General features: G+C 44.5%; 1 protein-coding gene across 2 annotated transcripts in view; it reads left to right on the plus strand.

Moving 5' to 3' along the window:
• The window catches only part of C1QTNF7 (C1q and TNF related 7), a 40,590-nt gene that overhangs the window by 13,176 nt on the left and 7,261 nt on the right, over positions 1 to 20,153 (plus strand). The window contains exon 1 of one of the 2 annotated variants that reach the window (XM_081876439.1): positions 5,241 to 5,335. The exons of the other annotated variant lie outside the window; for it this stretch is intronic. Coding sequence (XP_081732565.1) covers positions 5,242 to 5,335 — 94 coding nt within the window. The 5' untranslated portion in view covers position 5,241. Of the gene's footprint in view, positions 1 to 5,240; positions 5,336 to 20,153 lie in introns of those variants that run through there. 2 annotated transcript variants of the gene reach the window in all.

Consider the following 20,153-nt stretch of genomic DNA (forward strand, 5'->3'; position numbering starts at 1 on the left):
GAGCTCCAGTACAATGCAACTGTAACCATTTTCTGCAACTATCCAATCACTGAACGTCACTTTCAATCCCTTATTTGCATATGTGGACCTGAGTGAAAACTATCTACACGCAGTGTTTCCCAACCTTGGGCCTCCAGCTGTTTTTGAACTACAATTCCCATCATCCCTGACCACTGGTCTTGCTAGCTAGGGATGATGGGAGTTGTAGTCCAAAAACAGCTGGAGGCCCAAGGTTGGGAAACACTGATCTACAGTATCCCCCTGCTGGCCCAGGGTGAGAACTTCAATACATAACAGCCAGGGTATAAATAATAAATCATCATCATCATCATCATCATCATCATCACCACAAGGTTCTCTCTTAGAAAAGGCACACTTAAGTTGATGAGAACCACACAAGAAATCACAACCATTTCAGTGGGGACTAAGAAGGAGAAATTCCAGTAAATTGAGACAAACCCAGGGCCGGCCCAAGACATTTGGACACCTGAGGCAAAACAGCATCCCCCTCCCCTTCAGGGAAGAAGAGGTAAGTGAAGATCTACATCGGGATTTGCTGCCCCTGTGAATCCTTCTGCCTGAGGTCACCTCCCCTTGCCTGGTGGGTGGGCAGCCCCCATCCCACCGATAGAGTGCCACCCACTTCCACCTCTGGCCATAACCTTCACTAACAGACACAGGTGAGGAGTAATATAGAGTAAAACAAAGTACCTCTGAGTGTATACAGAGCGCCTTCTTTCACCAGTGAGCAAGACATAATCCAAGTATTAGCGGCGATTCAGGTAACAGAATTTGTTTGTGGGTGGGATTTTTAAAAACATGAATAGTAATTTATATTAAGGTTTTCAATATTGCTTTACAATATAATAAGGAAAACAAGTGCAGAGTAAGACAAAATAAACAAAACAATGTTTGTGGGTGGGGTTCAAAATGCCACACCATAGACAAATGGAAGAGAACTTCTGAAACATCTCTGGCATTGGAACATGAAATTATAGATAAAGAGATGAATCTGAGAGGTCGACTCATTTTAAAATTCCCAATATATCCAGTATCATAGCCATGGAAAGACCAGACTCTCTCAGAGATATTCTAAGGCCCTTTGCCGAATGTTCAGCATTCTTATCTTTTTAATCAAGTTTTCTTCCCCTTTACTTAGAAAGATATCAGGAAAAGTGTGCAGGGAGTATTTTACCCAGCTGCTCACTAAGGTCTGGTGTACACATGATACCAGGTGAGCAAAAAAGGACTAACCCACACAGTGTAAATGTACTGGGGTCTCTTTTAACTCAGGGGCTCAGCTTCTGTGCATGCTTTGTTAGGATCCCAGCACAGCACACACCCAGGCTATAGGTCCCTGACGTGGCGTGGTAGCCCTGTTTGTTTCCATGCCAACTTTCCCCCAAGGAACTCAAAGCAATGTGCACGATTTTCCTTTCCCAAGTTTATCCTCTCAACAATCCTGTGTGGTCAGTTAGGCCAATTGGTTCACCCATTGCGCCGAACAGGGTGCAAATCTGGGTCTCCTCAGTCACAGTCTGACACTAACCACTACATCACACTGTCAGGCTGTGAACCTCCAGCCTGTGGGCCAAAAATGACCCACCAGGCCTCCCCATCCGGCCTGCCATTTCAGGTGTGGGGCAGCTACCAAAGTGACTAGAAGGAAACAACAATCACATGGTGGATGTGGGGAGCACACCTTGCGGTTTCTGTTGAAACCAGTGCGAAAATGGAGCAAAAAAGCTCTGTTTTAGCAGCAGTTTCAATGACTTGCCACTGTCGGAGCAGCCAAGCGCTCAAACCAAAGCTGAAAACAGTCTGTGTGTCCACATGTTGCTTGTGGATAGAACACTTAATCTTTGCTCTTGACTGGTAAGAGCAGACATAATGGATTAGGAATAGAAACAGAAATGTGGGTAATTAAAGAAGGTGAGATAGCCCAAAGATTTGCTCAGAGAATATCCTGAGAACAGGATAGGTCAGATGTAGCTATTCTAGACTACTCTGTGTCTTTGACTCTTAATGCTGTTTTTCAGAAGCTCTTCCCAGATGTTCAGCTGCGTAGGCAACTGAACACAGTAAGTTGAGAAGGAAAGCAGGACTATTTCTTGGTCTCTGCCGAGAGACCAGCTACCTTTGGCTCTCTGCAACAATCACCTGCTAGCAGCTGTTCCAGAAAGCTGCAGTGAAGCAGGAGAGAAGCAAACAGGACTATTCTTTTACCTCTGCTGACAGATCAGCTGCCTTTGGTGACCTCGTGGCAGCCATTCCAGCAGACTACGTGAACTGTTCCCATCCCTGGTGGTCATTACAAGAATGGTAATATTAAGAACTGGTCCCAAGCTAGTTTTTCCCTCCCTGTGCCCTTTTCCTTATGTGTTGTGACTGTAAAATAGGCAGTGATCCTGTAGTAAGATACACACCTCCCTGTGTATGCAAGCAACTTTTCCAGTTTCTTTGTGAGTAGAGTGAATATTCTGCACTCAAGGTACCTTCTGTAATGAGTTGTTATTTACAAATGTGTATGTATGCAAGTTGAGCACAGGTTTTGCCACACTTGAATCAGCAGTCAGCCTACACTACCCTTTCGGCCTGCACACAAGCAAGTGAGGTGTCCCACAAGTGCCTGTGGCTTGGAGTAGCCACCAGCCATCAAAAGCCATTAGCTGTGATCACACACCCCCCCCCACACACACACTGAGCTCTGACTCAACAGAAATGGATATTTAAACATCCAGCCAAATTGCTGCAATGTCTGAAAATTTGTTACTGTGCTAGTTCAGTGGCCAAAATCCCCCACACTGTGAAATTATTTGCTAAAAATGCTTATGTAACCAATTGCAAGAGTGGTCTGCTAGAAAATAAACATTTATTCAAGAAGGCTGCTATATTAATGAAGAATAGGCATGGCTTTAAAAGAAAGCATAAATTTCTTTTAAGTGCATGTCTTTTTTTTTTTTTAAATAATTTTTATTAGTTTTCATAAAACAAAAAAAAACAACACACAAATAAACAACACATGACTTCCCCATGCCTCCCCTTCACTGCACCCGTTTCAGAAATTTTTAGCAATCCTTCATTCCTTTTCAATATTTAGTTTCCCTCAAAATTTTCTTAACTTAAATATTTACAGCTATAGTTCTTTATTTCTTAACCCTTAACATTTTATCAGTCCGAAATTTTGCAACAGTTCTTAAGATATAGTTTAAATTTTTTCCAGTCCTCTTCCACTGTCTCTCTCCTCTGATCACGGATTCTGCCGGTCATCTCTGCCAGTCCCATAAATTCAGTCACCTTCGTCTGCCATTCTTCCAGAGTAGGTAGTTCTTGCATCTTCCAATACTTTGCCAGGAGAATTCTTGCTGCTGTGGTCTTTTAAGTGCATGTCTGTGGGGTGCTTGTGATCTGAACAAGACCTGGATGAGTCCCAGGGCAAGAAATCCTTCCTCTGTTCGCTTTCTCAGCATTCCCTACATCTTAACCACCTGTTATTTGTAGTAGAGCCACATATGGGTAAAATGGGAGACATAGCAGCTATTAAGCAACAGACCTCCAAGTGTCCCTATTTTCCAGGGACAGTCCCGGATTTATACAAGCCATCCCCATTTCTAATTGGATCCTGGAATGTCCTGCTTTTCCTTAGGATGCGCCTGCTTTCATCAGAGAAATGTTGGAGGGTTCTGGTGTGTGTGTTTCAGAGCTCATTGACACATCCATTTCCCCCTACCACTTTTGTTATGTACTGAAGTTCTCACCCTGGGCCAGCAGGGGGATACTGTAGATAGTTATGTAAATGAAGGATCAAAAGTGATGTTCAGTGATTGGATAGTTTTAGAAAGTTGCTACAGTTACATTGTTCTGGAGCTCTATATAAGAAGGCTGACTGAGCTCCTCAGTTCAGTTCTGTTCTGGCCTTTGAATAAACAAGAGCTGTTTGAAGAATCACTGTGTCCTCTGATATGTTCGCCCACAACGTAACAACTTTCCCTCAGGGAAACCCAATCTTTAGTGCTGAATCGGCACAAACTGCAATTGAGTTTCCCGCAGATTGCTGTTTGTTCCACTTCAGAGCTAAAGAGCAGGTTTTCCAGGGGAAAGTAGTGGAGCAAAGGCTAAACCACTCCGACTCGTGCCTAGATATTGTGGGACAAGCAGGAAACTGCTTGTAGCCGTGCTTTCTAGGAACAGGACAAGCAGAAGTGTGGAAAAGCAGGCTTCTATACATGGACTGGAATCAGTGGTGTAGCATGGATTGCCAGTGCCTAGGGGAGGCAGGGAGATGGAGTACGTATTCACATTCAACTGCCTAACAGTGTCCACGACACCCAGGAGATGGCAGCCGCAGAGATAATAAAAACGAGTTGTTTCATTGTCTGGAGAGGTCACTTCCTGGTTTGCAGGAAGAAGCCCATCAACAGAAGTGCACAGCTGTATTGAGGCAGCACCGGGTGTTGAAATTTTGTGCCCCTAGCAATTCCTCCCCTCCCCCCGGGGCAACTGCCCCTATGGGCCCCTACATGATATGCCACTGACTGGGATCCACATGTGCACATGCTTGCTGTGCCCCAGCACACGTTTTTCTTCTTTGCTGTATTTGAGAGATCAGGGGGGCACAGTAGGGGCCATTTGGCGGTCTAGTGCATCTCACTGGAGCCTGAACTGGGGTCCAAAAAATCTATGGTCTGTGTGCCCTGGTGCTTGTCTGGTGATGCCTCAAGTCCCCTGAGCCTGTTGTGCCACTTCCCACATGGGTCAAGCCCTTGTTGCTCCTTCCTCTATATCCGGCTTCCTCAACCTCGGCCCTCCAGATGTTTTGAGACTACAATTCCCATCATCCCTGACCACTGCTCCTGCTAGCTAGGGATCATGGGAGTTGTAGGCCAAAAACATCTGGAGGGCCGAGGTTGAGGAAGCCTGTTCTATATGATTCTGTGGCATATGACAGGTGAAGATCCAAGACAGGCAGAGATGTCTCTGGTACCCTGAGGCATGCCTGCAAGTCGGGAGCCTAGTTCAGAATCTATCCAGGAAACCTGAATTAATGGCCACATGATTTGTCTAACTTTCCCAGAGGAATTCTGAATTAGGCTGGGTGAGTTTGCCTATCTCTGAACGCTTTATATTGTTGGTGGTTTCCTCTTTGGGACTGTGCCGTGACACACTTTGCACACGCTATTCCTACCGGAGTAAAAGTCTTTAGTTGACTCGCAACCCTCCACGGTGGGAGAATGAAATGAGATGCCGCTATACTCTGGGCCCTGGGCTTTATCTTCTGAGGGGTGCAGAGAACCCTTCCTATGTATGTCTTTGAGAGTTTTGCATGGCAGAGCAGGTAAGTTCTCACTGCCATTTTTGTGCTGCAGTTGTTTGTCCTCGTGCTATTGCTCAGCTATGCATTCAGCCAGAAGATAATGTAATTTTTTGGTAAAAGGGAGTGGGGGTGGTTGAAGTTGGGGTATTCTCCTTCTTTCCCATTAGACCAAAGCCACAGTGAAGTCTTTCCTCTGCATACATTTGCAGGGCACCATAGTCTGCTTTGAGTTCTTCAGCTGTCAGGGTGGACAACTGATAAACTATGTGAGAACTTTGTAAGGGGGAAACCAGGAAATTACTTATCAAGCTCCAGTTTTGCAGAGTTTCTGGTGCCAACGTTTGGGGTAAGGAAGGGGGGAAGGCTCAACCAAACATACAACATCTGCACACATTATAATCTTGAGGCTCCAGCTGTTCAGAACTCTTTCAAGCCATGTAAGTGAGGGAAAAACTTTATTTCTCTGAGGCGAATTGTCATTATTCTCTTGGCTCCTGAAAGCTCTCAGAGAAACCAGATTCCAAATAGGTTTGCTAATACCAGCTCCGGTTTTAACTGGCTTTCTTACACAGCAGCACACACCCGTGGGCATGATAAGCAGCATACTGTTTTGCTTGTAAATGTAATGATACGCTAGCCTATTCTCTAGGCAGCATTTTCTTCCTTTGCTCTTAAATTATAGAAATCTCTGCATTTGTGGCTTCAAGAAAAGGATATCTGGCTTAATTTTAATTTTAATTTTTTGTCTTTCCAGTGCACACAGCACAATTTATTTTCAGAGTAAAGTGTGCTGTTGATAAACTGCGGAAATAAGCATGGTTATTACAAAACTGCTTTTCTTGACATTGTAGCTTGTGATTTGAGACAGATGAAACATTTTAAGAGACATAGGGCAGTTTGCTGGAATCATTGCTGCCCTTAATACAAATTACATCTGTTTCTGCTCTGCTATGGGCTCCTGTCAAATGACTGGTTTTGCAGTTTCTGGTATGATTCAGTCAAATGGGAGACAATGGCTGATTCAACCATTGTTTATATGGCTGCAGTAGGTGTCTACTGGTGAGTGTCTATGACATCACTAGATATCTTCCTTGAGAAGTTTAGGAACAAACATGTTTGAAGTGTTTGTATATGGTCATTAGTAGCTATTGGAAGGTATGGTCCATTTCAGTACCCCAACAGTTTTCTCCAAAATTTAACTAAGCAAGATTTCAATTATTTAACCTGTTTCAAACTCACTGAAGTCTGCGGAGCTAGAATGCAGTGAGATGCCCAACCCATGATGCTGATCCTGATGTTGGGACACAACTTTAGAATTGTCCCCTTCTGCTTCCCCTTCTGCTTCCCCTTCCAACTTCCAACATCTCATCTCAAGTATAGTGCTAGACTCAGGGGCAGCTGCTCTTTGTGGATCTGGAGGCAACAATCACACCTTGGGGGGAAGGCTACAATTTTCATCAGAATCCAAAGCAGATCATTGCTAAAATGTAAAGCACTGGGCCTCTAGTCTCTGCTTTTTAAAGCTAACCCCATTCCCACCACCCAATTTGAGCTGCTTAATTTTACTTACTTTTTATCTCTTTGCTAGTAATGAGTTTCCACAGCTTCCTCACGCGGGCAGTGCCATCCTTTGCATGCTAACTCACAAGTAGGGCCCACTAACTTCAGTGTGACTTTCTTTGTGGTAAACGCACACAGGACAGCAGCCATGCCTTGCTCATTCATGGATTTGTGCCCTACGCCACCCACTGCATAATCTGCATGCCTTCCTCTCCCTTTTCTGTTGGAGAATTCTCTACTGAAGCAGACTGCACCAAGCTCCAGAAGGATGTCTCTAAGCTAGGCCAAACCCTTTCCGTTCACAACTTTCTCAGTTGGGAGATCTCCTTCTTCTGGAGCCTGACACAGTCAACCTGGTCAACTGGTTCTTCACAGGTCCACAGGCCGAGGAACTGATGGACTAAACAAGGTTCTGGAAGAGTGGTCCCAAGAGGGGAGCTTGAAGAGAGTGGTCCTGTGTGGTTGTCAAGTTGTAAAGTAATACTTCTTATTTTACGAGTATCATAGCTCCAAAAAAACCCAAAATGGCTGCCTACTGTTTCAGAATTCTGCAGCTCTGTAGCACAATCCTTGGAACTAACCAGGCTGCCTGTGACTATTGAATTTGAATCAAGGCTTGGAAAGAGAACTTTCTCACAGTTTGTATTTTAAGAAAATAAAAACTTGCAAACATTTAAATATCTGCACTTTAATATTGTAATGGGTTTGGGGTTAGACTAAGTTGGTTTTGGGGGTCCTTGGACTGTGCGTAACAAGCTTACTGCTCTTACCATCTTTATTATGGAAACACTCTTTAAGAACTGGAACCGGAAATTTTGCTGAAATTTATCCAGATATGTGAAATATACAAATAAAATGGAAAAGGATACTACACAAAAATAAGATTAATTGGGAAAACTTGATGAACCAAATGCAGACAGGCACTTTTCAGTTATCAAACAGTATTCACCACCATTAAAGTATTTGTGAGAATTGACTAAGTTACCTATGGGCAATAGACTTTGGTGATGATTTTTTTGGTGGTATGCTATTCGTAAGCTGATTCATCTTGCAGTTTGATAGCTTAAAAGTCTGTGTCTATATTTGGCTTGCAGGTTTGTATTCACCATTTTATTATTGTGTACATAGTACTCTTTCCATTTTATTTATATATTTTACATCTCTGGATGAATTTTAGTACAATTTACAGTGACTGTCTTGATCTTTTAAAAATTGCTTTTTGTTGTTGTGAGCAGTCTGCACACTTCTTTTTAATCTGGCATTTTTATTATGGAGCTTGAGCATTCGTGAGGATGACGTTTTGTGTAGCAAAATACACTTCCAGCCTCTGGGCCTCTGGCTGGAGAGGGGGCTCCTGAGAGTACACAGAGTGTGCTAATGGGGCTAATTGCTACCGGAGCCGAGTGGATGGAATTTCCATCTGGAAAATAGAGCTGGGGGTTGTTAATTTCCCAAGTGTTTCCATCCTAATCTAAATTAAACCTCTTTGTCCACAGCTGCTTTTTATCAAATTTAAAAAGAAGGGAGAGCCAAACTTGTCTCTCCAAAGTCTCTTCTAGTTTGATCTTCATTCAGTTACACACAGAGACACAGACACACACCGTTTATAATATAGGGATGATAATAAAACTGACTTATTTTACAGGATTCTTCCATGATTATTGAAATGGTGTAAGCAAAGAACTTTGAACACTCAGAAGTACTATAGAAGTGTTTGGTATGGAATATTACCTCAATAAGCAAAAACATGTACTTCGATGTTCAGGGTAAAGTATTTTCAGTAGGTCCGTAGATCCTTTCATCCTATATAATAAAGCTTTCTGAACCTTTTATTCCTTATCTGTTTGATCCAACAGATGTCCCTTGGTCCACAGATGGTTAGCCTATTTAATTTTCTCTGTAATCCTCAAATGCTCTGCTCAGTGCATTTTCTTTATGCAGGAATGTGCTGGTTTGTATCATATAGATTTCATATACTGAATGAAGAGCCCTTCTGACTGATGAATGATGTCATTTCCTGGCTCCAAAGCTAATAAGCCACACATGTCATATTGTGTATTTGCGATGGTTAGTTTCTTCCTCTCGCTTAATGCGTGGTTTCCAACTGGCAGCCTTTGCACTGAAATGCTTCAATGTGGCTCAATTCTAGTTATGCAACCTATCAAATAGGATTTGTTGCGTAAGGAAGTGTTTCTCTGGATATTAGTCCCCAAAAGCTATATTCAGTGAAGATGCTAAAATTGTATTGTTACAACCCATGCTCCACACCAAAAGCCCACCAGAAGCTTGGTAATTATTCTGTTTTTGTTACATGCTTCAAAAAAAAAAACCTCATGGCGGAGGCCTGCATTTAGCTTGGTGGATCACACGTGGTACAGTTCTATTGGTAAAATCTCTCAATATAACATTTCTAATATTCTTGTCATCACACTGAGCTACTAGGGGAGTGAAAGAGGCACATAGACTTAACTGATACTTGGAAGCCGGTCCTTCCGGGAACCTACCCCAGATGCTGAATAGGTCACCTTGGGAGGAAGAGGATAGGAAGGGGAGGCGCTGCCATGACCAGCCAAGGGGGGAGGCTCTCCTCCCTCCCTCTCTTTCTTCCTGACACCAAGGAAGGCTTGAAAAAGGAGAAAGGGAAATTGGCACGTGCTGAGGAAGTGATACCATTGGCCTTTGGGTGAGAAAGAGGGTGGTCCTTCAGAGATATAGTGACCCATTGGTGGGTTTGAAAGCTGGGGAAGAAAGAGCGCATTGTGATCTGGAGGAAGGGATCTGAGGCAGACAATGAGGGAAAGCATGTCCTCCCTCAAAGAGGGCACTGGGTCTATTGGACAGCCCGTGCCTGAGTCCGGGGCAGTGGCGTAGCGTGGGTTGTCAGCACCCGGGGCAAGGCAAGTAATTTGCGCCCCCTAACCCGTGGATTTGCACACCCTAACCCTAACCCCCAGATGTTGCGTCTGGTGCTGCTGGCCCCCCCTGCACCCCCCACGCTACGCCACTGGTCCAGGGGAGCATCTGGGGAGTGAACAGAGTCTGTTCCCAGGCTTTTCACCTGCCTCAGGTGTTCACCCTTGGCTGACCTATGATAGAGCCCTGGGTCAGCGCTGCCTGGAAGGGTGTAGGGAGCTAGTCAAACCAGAGCCTATGCAACCAGTCACTTTCTGTAATCAGTAAAGTTGTGGCCTAAATTCTGCCAAAATCCAAACTAATATTTGAGTCAAATGTGTTTTTATTTAGGGGGGAGGTCTCTGGGTCGGAACACGCAAATATTGTGGCCGGGAAGAGACACAGAGGCTTGCCTTGCTGTCTGTACTGAATCCAAAAATATGGCGTTGGCTTTGGGGGACACCAAACGAAACCTAACCAGAGAGCATGTTTTGTTGGAGCATTATGCTGTGTGTTCAGCTCAGCCTATATGTGTTTGTAAATATAACCATATATAACACCACCATCTCCAGTGACTTTCATTCTACTGCAACCAGACCTGGATTATGGCTGTGTCACCCCTGAAATATCTCACCACTAAGAAATCAGGATGCACATGAAAGTACATCTGGGGAATGGAAGTGTTCTAAATTTGCCGGGGGGGGGGTAGTCCCTAGAAATTAATCAATTTAGTTATTTGGAATATGAAGGGGGAAACACAAGCTGCAGAGGAATTCCTGGGCTAGCCTATGCAAAATGACCTGGCCATGAAGAAACAATACAGGGCCATTGGCAATGCAAGAGAACTGGCCTTCCCCTGCACTGAGGTGTGAACAGAGGCAGGAGATTTGGAAGGTTGCCAGGGTAACTGGGTGTGAGGTGATAGGAAAAGAGAGTCTTTAGCAAGGTGTGCTGGGAAGAAGGCCAAAAATAATAATGACTGGGATCCATCTTGGGCAGGCTGGCTGAAGGCAAGCTGGGAAAGATGACTTAGATTCCAATGCTGCACTGCTGTCAGGAATAAGACCTTCTTGATATTACCATGCTGCAAGATCTGGACTGCCTCCATCTAAATTCAGATGTAAATATGTGAATAAATTATATTTATTTATATGGATCTGCCTTTCACATGCATATGCGTCTTGAGGGCAGCAGAAACACAATAGAAGTTATCTCAGTGCAAAAATACATATATGTCTTTGTTTTAGACATCCCTTGTTTTTACCCACAAGATTTTGGAATGGTTGTGATTGGCCAGCCAAATCTAGTAGCCTCCCCTCCCCCACCTCTGTATACTTTCTTCTGCAGTAAATAAATGCAGATTTAATTTGGTTCCGTAAAGGATAATTCAAGACAGGAATTCATCCTGCCACATGACATGTATGTTATTGAAGCATTTGTCTGCTAGGACAGCGTTTTGTTTTTGAACAGCTGCTGTTTAATTGTAGCAAGAGGATGAATGGATTCAAGCGCCAGGTGGAATTCTGCTACCAGACAGCAAAGGACAGCTGAAAGAAAGGAGCTCCAAAATAAATCCCCTATACAATGGAAAGATGTCATCATCCTCAGGTGTTGGCTGCCAAGCTTTTTTTTTTAGGTCAGTCTGTAGCCTAAAAGATGAAACTTCATTGCTTACGTAAATCACTAATAAGCAACAGGCCTTGAAGGGGCCGGCATCAAGTTTGCAGCTCCGCGTGGGGCTGTAGCTTAAAAGGGCTGGCCAGGTGAGCAGGCATAAATGGGGTGGCTCAGATTTATGACTTGATAAATGCCTGGAAAATTGGCTGAATAGTGATGGAGTGGGGTGATCTAGAAATTGCAGGCCCTTCACTCCCAAACGTCCCATTTTTTCCTCTCTCTCAAAGCCCTACCTCATTTCCTTGTCCTCAACTCACCTACTGTCAGGATGGTGTCAGCAGCTCCCGGCTGGTTGCCCAGGAAAGTATAAAGACAAGGAAACGTTTATTACAGTCCTTTTTTATTCCAATTTTTACAGAGAGAGGCTATAGAACCCAGCCTCTTGGATAATGGCGTCTTCCTGAGTAAATCTCCACACACACACCCATCTCTCCCACGTCCTCATTCATCATTCTCATCATCTCTTCTATGGGTGCTGCTACATGCCCTCTGTCTTTCAGCTCTTTGCTCTCCTACTTTTAAGGCTCGCCGGCAGCGGCGTAGCATGGGTTGTCAGCACCCGGGGCAAGGCAAGTAATTTGCGCCCCCTAACCTGGGGCAAGGCAAGTAATTTGCGCCCCCTAAGCCGGGGCAAGGCAAGTAATTTGCGCCCCTAACCCCTAACCTGCCGCCGCTGCCAGCTTCTTCTTGCTGCTGCCTGGGCTGGGGTATTTACGGTAAGGTAGCCACGGCGGCAGCAGCGGGTCCATGTCAGTTGCCGCTGGCGCTGGCGCCCAAACGACGCCGCTTGCCCGGAGGAGGAGGAGGGCAGAGAGGCGAGGAAAATGCAACATGGCCCAGCAGCTGCGGCAGCGGCAGCGGCGGCGGGGCTGTGAGGAGGGGCTGCCTGGCGCGCCCTCCGTGGTCCTGGTGCACGGGGACCGCGGCGAGCGCTGAGAGCCGCTGCCTGCCGGACGCCTTCAGCCCGGACGCGCACACAGCTCGTCGATTCCGCGAGACATGGGGCTCTGCTACAGCCTGTGCCCAAGGCCCTTCGGCGACTCCGGAGGTGGCGAGCGCCCCCCCCCAGATGTTGCGCCCGGTGCGGCCGGCCCCCCTTGCACCCCCCACGCTACACCACTGCTCGCCGGGTTCTGGGAGATGGAGGGTCTGGAATGCTTTCTAAAGCCAACATGTCAGCTGGGTGTTATTCCAGCTCTCCCATGATTCCCCAGCTTCTCCCCTCATCTGCCTCTGAGCTGCCACCTCCCTCAAACCTTCCTCTTCCTCCTCCCTGGAAGGGTCAGGCTCCTCCTCTGGCCAGTCCCTGGCTCCTGCTGAGGCTGGGTGCTGAGGCTAGCCTCGGTCCTTGTGGGCAGCTGTGGTGGTGTTGCATTCTGCAGCCAGCAAAAGAAATATTGCTGGGAGAATAATTGAGACTGGAAATATAAGCTTGGGTCCCAAGATTCCCATACATGAGTGGAAGGAACTTCTGCTGGTGATCTCAGGGGTAGGATCACTGATTCCTCCCTCTCTGCACCTCCAGAAAGCCCTGTGCCCCTGTGTTGCATGGTGCTCTGGAGAGATTTTAAGCCCTATATGTGCAGGTGCAACGGCAGAGCAGATTCAGCATTCCTCCTGACCACAAGTAGGAGTGCCATGGAAATTTGTATGCTATCCCCAGAGGCAGTTCGGATTTCTGCCGCTACCTGCAGTTTCTTGTCAACATATGGAGACTTAATGAAGCCAAGTAAAATGAGGAGGAAGAGGGGGAAGACCTGATATTGTCTGTCAGACTTTGTAAAAGCTGCTGTGTTTGTGACTGGAATGCTGTCTGTATTGTGCTTTGCCATACAACCAGGAGTGCCAACTTGAATAAAATATTGGGGGCAGGCAGGGAAGCATCACCCTGCATAATCGATCACATGATGTGAGGGCATGCATGCCATTTGAATGGCAATGCCCATCAATTTTGGGGAGGCCTTTCAAATATTTTATGGGGGAGGACCGAAGCCCCCTTAGCCTCCAGAAATTGGCTCCTATGCTCACAACATTTTCTATAGTCACTCTTCTGCAATAAACTATTTCATTTCATACTTGGTATATTATTCTTCAGCGATGAGGTCAATTGTGCTGCAGTGCTTCAACATGTGTATTTTTTTTAAATGAAGGTTTCATTAAAAGCTAATTATGATCAATTAGATTCCAATTACTGTGAATGGGGCAGGAAAATAAAATAGGTACTGAGGGGAATTGAGGTATTGACCTCAACATGGTAAACTGTCATTTGTACTGGTGCAGCTGTATGATTATTGCTATTATTATTATTATTATTATTATTATTATTATTATTATTACTGAAGTCTCCTCTCCCCCCCACCCCCAATCTGAATAAGGAATATTAGAAAAAGAGAGACATTAAGGTACCGTGCTTTTGTTGCTTGAGGTATGGCAGTAACTAGTTATCCAATGTACCTCTGAGTATACTTGCGCAAATTCTTCAACTGCCTGCTATATAATTGAAACACCATGATGCATCTGTAGCAGCGAAACCAGGCACCTTCACCTGCCCCAGATGTAACATAACATGTCTCTCCCATATTGGTCTCTACAGCCACAGAAGGTTCTGTAACTCTCCAGTTGTTTGACTTTACATCTAGTGGTGCAAACTTCCATTGTCTTTCAAGACAGGCGGATAACAGTAATTGTCTGGAATCTCTTGCTTTTAGTCTGCTAAATTATATCTTGTGTGGGGATGTATAGACATAGGGACTGAACCACAATGGAAGCAGACTCCGATACAGTGATTCATTGATAGCATGTTTTACTGATATGCATGTTTAGAGTTCTACAACGAAGCAAGCCCTGAGCAGGGCAACAAATTGATACTTCCTATTGTCCTGCAGTTTTCCCACAGGAAAACCCACTCTTTAGTGCTCAGCTGGAGCAAATGGGCAATTTGGGTTTCCTCTGGATTAGCATTTGCTCCCATTTAGCCCTAAAGAGCACGTTCTCTCTGGTTTGTTGCCCTTAACCCTACAAGGGCTGCTTCAACTACTGAAGGCAACAAACCTCTGAATATCAGCAGCTGGGAAATGGGGAAGCTTCTGTTGTGCTCAGGTCCTGCCTCCTGGCTTCTCACAAGCATCTGGTTGGCCACTGTGAGACTAGGAAGCTAGACCAGATATGCCACCAGCCTGATCCAGAAGGCTCTTCTTATGAAACTCTACTCACATTTTTAATATCAGACCTGGTGTTGATGAAACTCATAAACTCACAACTTTTCGCTTAGTACCTAGATCTTATTTCACTCAGCTCTGATGTGGCAGATACTGTCTCCTTAAGACCACCTGGTCTAAAAATGGCTTTAAGGCTTTGGGTCATTGGTCTTTGGTGGGTGGGTTGGGATCTACTCACTGATCTACAGAGAGCTGCTACAGCAGCACAACCACCGTACACTACAAATACATGGTAAAAAAAATGAAGAGAGTCCCCAGGTGCATGTTTGTGTTAAATATGGGTTCTGGGCATGAAAAGGTGGAAGAGCAGTTGCTCTAGATTATATTTAATGTGGCAGTAGTGCAGCAGTTTTCTAAGCTTGGGAGCCCTGGGTTTTCTTTGCGTCCATGCTCAGTATTTTCTTTTCTGTTCATGTACAGAGGCAGATGACAATTTAGCTGGTTGCTGCCTAGGTTAGTTCCAGATACCACTTATTCTTCATAGCTGCCAAGGTCTTCTATGACCTCACTGAGGACATGAATGCTTTGAGAAGGCTCTCTTCAGCTTCCAAATGGAGCAGCTTCTGGGTAGCAGCCATGGTTTTATTCCTATGCAACTCTTTCCTTAGCTGGCGTTGGCTTACAAAGAACTAATCATTCAAATGATTGTTTCCATTCATTCACTTCCTCCTTATGCACACACATAACTCTTCAACTCAACAAGCTTTCAGAGGAACTTCACAGCTTCCACAGTTTATTCGGATTCCCCACCAAATTTGCCATAGGTTATGAGGTTTCTTCTTTTGCAATTTCCCCAGCCCAGCTCCCTCCTCTTTTACACACAGAGTCCCTCTCTGCTGAAGGGGTATGGAAAGGGTGGGGAGAATGCATTGCAGATATCAATATTGTGCAGCTTGAAGCAATTGGATGCATAAAAACCGACTCCTCTTGGAATAAAAATTGTCCAGACCTATAAATATTATTCAAACCAGAACTGCTTCGAAACAGGTACAAAAACAAATCAATGATACCTCCAAATAGTTCCATAAGACACGTGCTTGGCCTTAGTCACTTGATTCATTTCAGGGTGTGTCTCAGCTGCAGACCCTCCAAGTGTCCCTATTTTCCAGGGACATCCCTGATTTAGAGAAGCTGTCCCGGTTTTCTGATTTGATCCTGGAATGTCCCACTTTTCCTTAGGATGTTCCTATTTTCATTGGAGAAATGTGGGGGGGTATGGAGTTATACAACCCCCTGAGCCATCTGAAGGCAATCCTGTTTAATGTTTTATTACGTTTTCATATGTTTTGGAAGCTGCCCAGAGTGGCTGGGGCAATCCAGTAAGATGTGTGGGGTATAAAGAGTAAAATTATCATTATGGAATGGGACGTCCCTATTTTCATCGGGGAAACGTTGGAGGGTATGCAGCTGTAAAACAAGGCCAATGATCTCCATATGGTGTATGGCTCATACAATCGGAGTGAATGTAGTCTGAGCTGTGCCTTGGAACCATCCGCTGAGCACCCACTTTCTGCTGGTGACAAATCTGAGTGTGGTTTCTATTGGCCCAGCCATAGAACAAGCTCTCAGTTGTTAAATGGGGCTGTTATATCACAAATTAAGGCAGCACCCCTGTCAAATGCTAAGTGGGGCAAAGCTGTGCTCTAGCTAGGGAAGTGCACCCATTGGCCCCACTCTGGCAACGGTGCCTTGCTTTGCCTTGCTGTTTTCACCATCTGGGGCCGCGCCATGTGAAATGCTTGCATGAACATCTAACTCCCAATTTCTGCTTATGATACTTTGATGCCAGGTAGCATTCATCCAGCCATTGCCTGCCAAGCCACTTCTCTGAGGTGCTTGAATCTTATGCCTAGCCCCGCAAACTCATGTGCTAAGAGTGTTCCTACTTTGACCGTTAAACTTGGAGGATGCAAGAATGTTGTGCTTCTAGAAGTGCCAGAATCATGAATCACTTTGAAGAGTCTTGGACTTCTCATTCCCATGTTGTGCATGTGTCAAATCTTAATACACAGAAATTCAGACTGCTGGCCTGTAGTCTTAAGCATGCATATCTAAAACTAAATTTATTTTGCTGAAAAGAATGGGGTTTCCACCCAAATAAATGTGTTTAGGATCAGGATACCAATATTATATATTTCTAACTCAGCTTTTGATACCTGTTTATTCTCCCTTTCCAGAGCAGCTTCTTGTGAAGGCTGTCAGTTCCCTTGTGATGATAGAGCATGAAGGCTTGCACTAATTCATTTGGTTTATTTACAAAGGAGGATGAGGACCATAGAAACACCAAGACAGAATATATTTAAAGTGGGGGTGGAGAACCTGTGGCTCTCCAAATATTGTTTGATACATGGCTACTGACCATTCCGACTGGGACTGATTGGTGGCAGGTGCAGCCCATCAACATAACTTCCTCATCACAAATTTAAAGCACCAATACTTCTCCCCAAAGTAAATATGACACTGAAGCCCCTGCCAAGCTCCTTCAGTGCTGGCTTCATTCCATGTGCCAAAACGGTTCCTTCAGCCAGTGGGGTTTGTCAGATAACTGGCAGTAAATAGGCATCAGTGACTTATATGGCAAGTATGTTCTAGCCATCAGTATCTATTGAGGAAGCATTTTAGGTATTAGCTAAACAAAATCTGATGGGATGTGGGTGGCGCTGTGGGTTACACCACAGAGCCTAGGGCTTGCCGATCGGAAGGTTGGTGGTTCAAATCCCCGCGACGGGGTGAGCTCCCGTTGCTCGGTCCCTGCTCCTGCCAACTTAGTAGTTTGAAAGCATGCAGTGCAAGTAGATAAATAGGTCCCGCTCCAGCGGGAAGGTAAACAGCGTTTCCGTGCACAGCTCTGGTTCGCCAGAAGCGGCTTAGTCATGTTGGCCACATGAACCGCAAGCTGTTCGCCGGCTCCCTCAGTCAATAAAGCGAGATGAGCGCCACAACCCCAGAATCGGTCATGACTGGACCTAATGGTCAGGGGTCCCTTTACCTAACCAAAATCTGGGAGAGAATGGCGCCATTACAATACTTTGTTTCATTCTATTGGCCTCATTATGCTTCATCGTTCCCTTTAGGAAATCCTTTTTATTGTGGATTTGTGATGATTTGTGCTCAAGATGGTTCTGGGGCAGTTATATGTGATCCCACTTTCAATGTTTTTTCTGCATGCAGATGGTTCAGGGCAGACATACTGCTTCGTTTCCCATCCGTGCATGTCCTTAACTTCCTGCTAAAGTTGTGCTGTGCAATGTTTAATATCACAAATGTTCTGGAGTGGGTGAGCTCTGTTTTGTTTTCATTGTGCTATATGGGGCAAGCGCACCCTTCCAAAGCAGACATGTTTCTTTTTCCACACCATTCTCTGCTTTTGCACCGTCCATGCATAGAATTGGATCTTTTCTCTTACTGGACAATGATTTGCTCCTTAAATCTTTCATTGTTTATCCTCTTTCCTGGTCCACAAAGCTGTCAGTTGGAGTTTTGTTTATATGACTTATCCATAATGTTTGGAATTCACACTTAACTTGGCAGACATCCCCCAGTGTGGAGAAAAATTGTAGCATTTGAATGAGGTGGAAGTTCAGTGTCCTGCAGACTCTGTCAGCAAGTCTTTTTGTGGTTTGAGTGATGTTGGGATTCCTTTGGCTTTTGAAAAAATCCATAACCACAGAACTGGATGGCAACATAGTGGAATACCAATATGGTGAAAAAATTAATTGTCTCTGCCTTGATTTCAGCCCAAGTTTTCAGCAACAGAATGCCATGAGCTTATGCCAGCTATTTGGTGGCCTGTATGAATCACTCTATCTAGCAAGCGACAATGCCAAAAATATATTTCTGCCACCATGTTGTAATTACTTTACTGTGATTAATGGTTATTACCAGATGTTAAGTATTGCGTTCCAAATCCACACCACAAATCTGAAAATATAATATTTTATCTTTCTTCTTTGCCATCCTTTACATTATTGCCCACATATTTCCCCCTTGACGCATACGTAGTTCTATCATTGGTGCCAGGGTCATGCAGACGCAAAAGAACCCCAAATTCTGCACCAAGAAAAGGGAAGTTATGTGAATTGTATAAAATGTGCATGCAGGGAGGGGTAGCTTAAGAGTAGTGATACATAATTTAAAATGCTTCAGCTAGTTATGGGAAGAGGCAAGGAAGCACATCTCTTAGAAATCTTACTCAGCCAACTCTTTGGCATTAGAATTGAGTAGACAATGAGGAAGTGCACCTTGAGAGGTGACGTCAAACTGTTGGAAGGTGCCTGCTGTGGCTGTAGAGACCAAAACAGGAGAGACATGGACGCAAGATCTACCCACTCTGGAAGAATGGCAGATGAAGGTGATAGACTATATGGGACTGGCAGAAATGACCGGCAGAATCCGAGACCAGGGAAAAGAGACGGTGGAGGAAGACTGGAAGAAGTTCAAAGACTATCTGCAGAGGCATTATAAAATTAATGGACATAAGTGTGATGTTGGATAAAAATTAAGTGGTTACCAGCTGTAACGTAGAGGCTGAACAATAAGATATGATAAGTTATAACAAGTTATAATAAGGATTTGCTGAACTAAGAATCTGAACGGGAATACAAAAGGGGGAGGTGAGAGGAGGTCTGGGAAATAAGTTAATGGAAACGAGTAATGAAAATTACATTTGTTTTAACTGTTCTTTTTTGCTTTTGTATTTTTGTGTTTTTATTATTTTTTCTTTTGTGTATGTTTATTTTTTTGTATTAATTGGAAACTTTAATAAATATCATTTTTTAAAAAAAACAAAAAACAAAACAGGAGAGACATGTTTTGTTACAGCTAGGGCAGGTGAAGGTGTCCGGTTTTGCCGCTACAGATGCACCATGGCGTTTCTGCGCTCCTCCCAGCGGTCATTCCTTCTCTGGTCACTCTGGATACATGATCTGACTGTCTGTTTCCAAGCACTGTGGCCGTCTGCAAGGGATTCCCCTTCCCTGACACCTGCATGGGAAAGGACCCCCCAAAACACACATGGGTACTGTTGACTCATTTGTGGCACAGGAAGTTCAGTTGGTTGCAACAGCTTAGTCTTAATCAGCTTTCTAGAGTGAGAACGGAAGTGTATGCTAAACTGTGTAGGGGGAAAGTGTTTTTGTCAGCTGAAGGAAGGTGGTTTCAGGAAAACACATCTAGAGATACAGATGGAATTTGCACCGCAGACTAAAAGAGAAGGTGCTGGGACAGTAACAAGCAAAACCATGTTATACAACTGTGTCTGGGATGCTTTGCTTACTGTGAATAAATGGGCAACTGATGAGTGTTCAGGGACTTTCACAAAAGTACCACCATGTTTCTTGATATCCATGAATCTTTTGCTAGCCTCTGGCTGTTTCAAAGCTACAATTTCTGCTTTTAAAAAACCGGATTATTAGGAAGCCAACAATTTTCATCTAATAAAAGGAAAAGAGAAATGGTATGAATGCAGTTTTGCAGTTGAAATCAGGGAGCAT

Source organism: Podarcis erhardii (assembly GCF_964252035.2).
Source record: "Podarcis erhardii genome assembly, chromosome: 9".
Classification (NCBI taxonomy): Eukaryota; Metazoa; Chordata; class Lepidosauria; order Squamata; family Lacertidae; genus Podarcis; species Podarcis erhardii.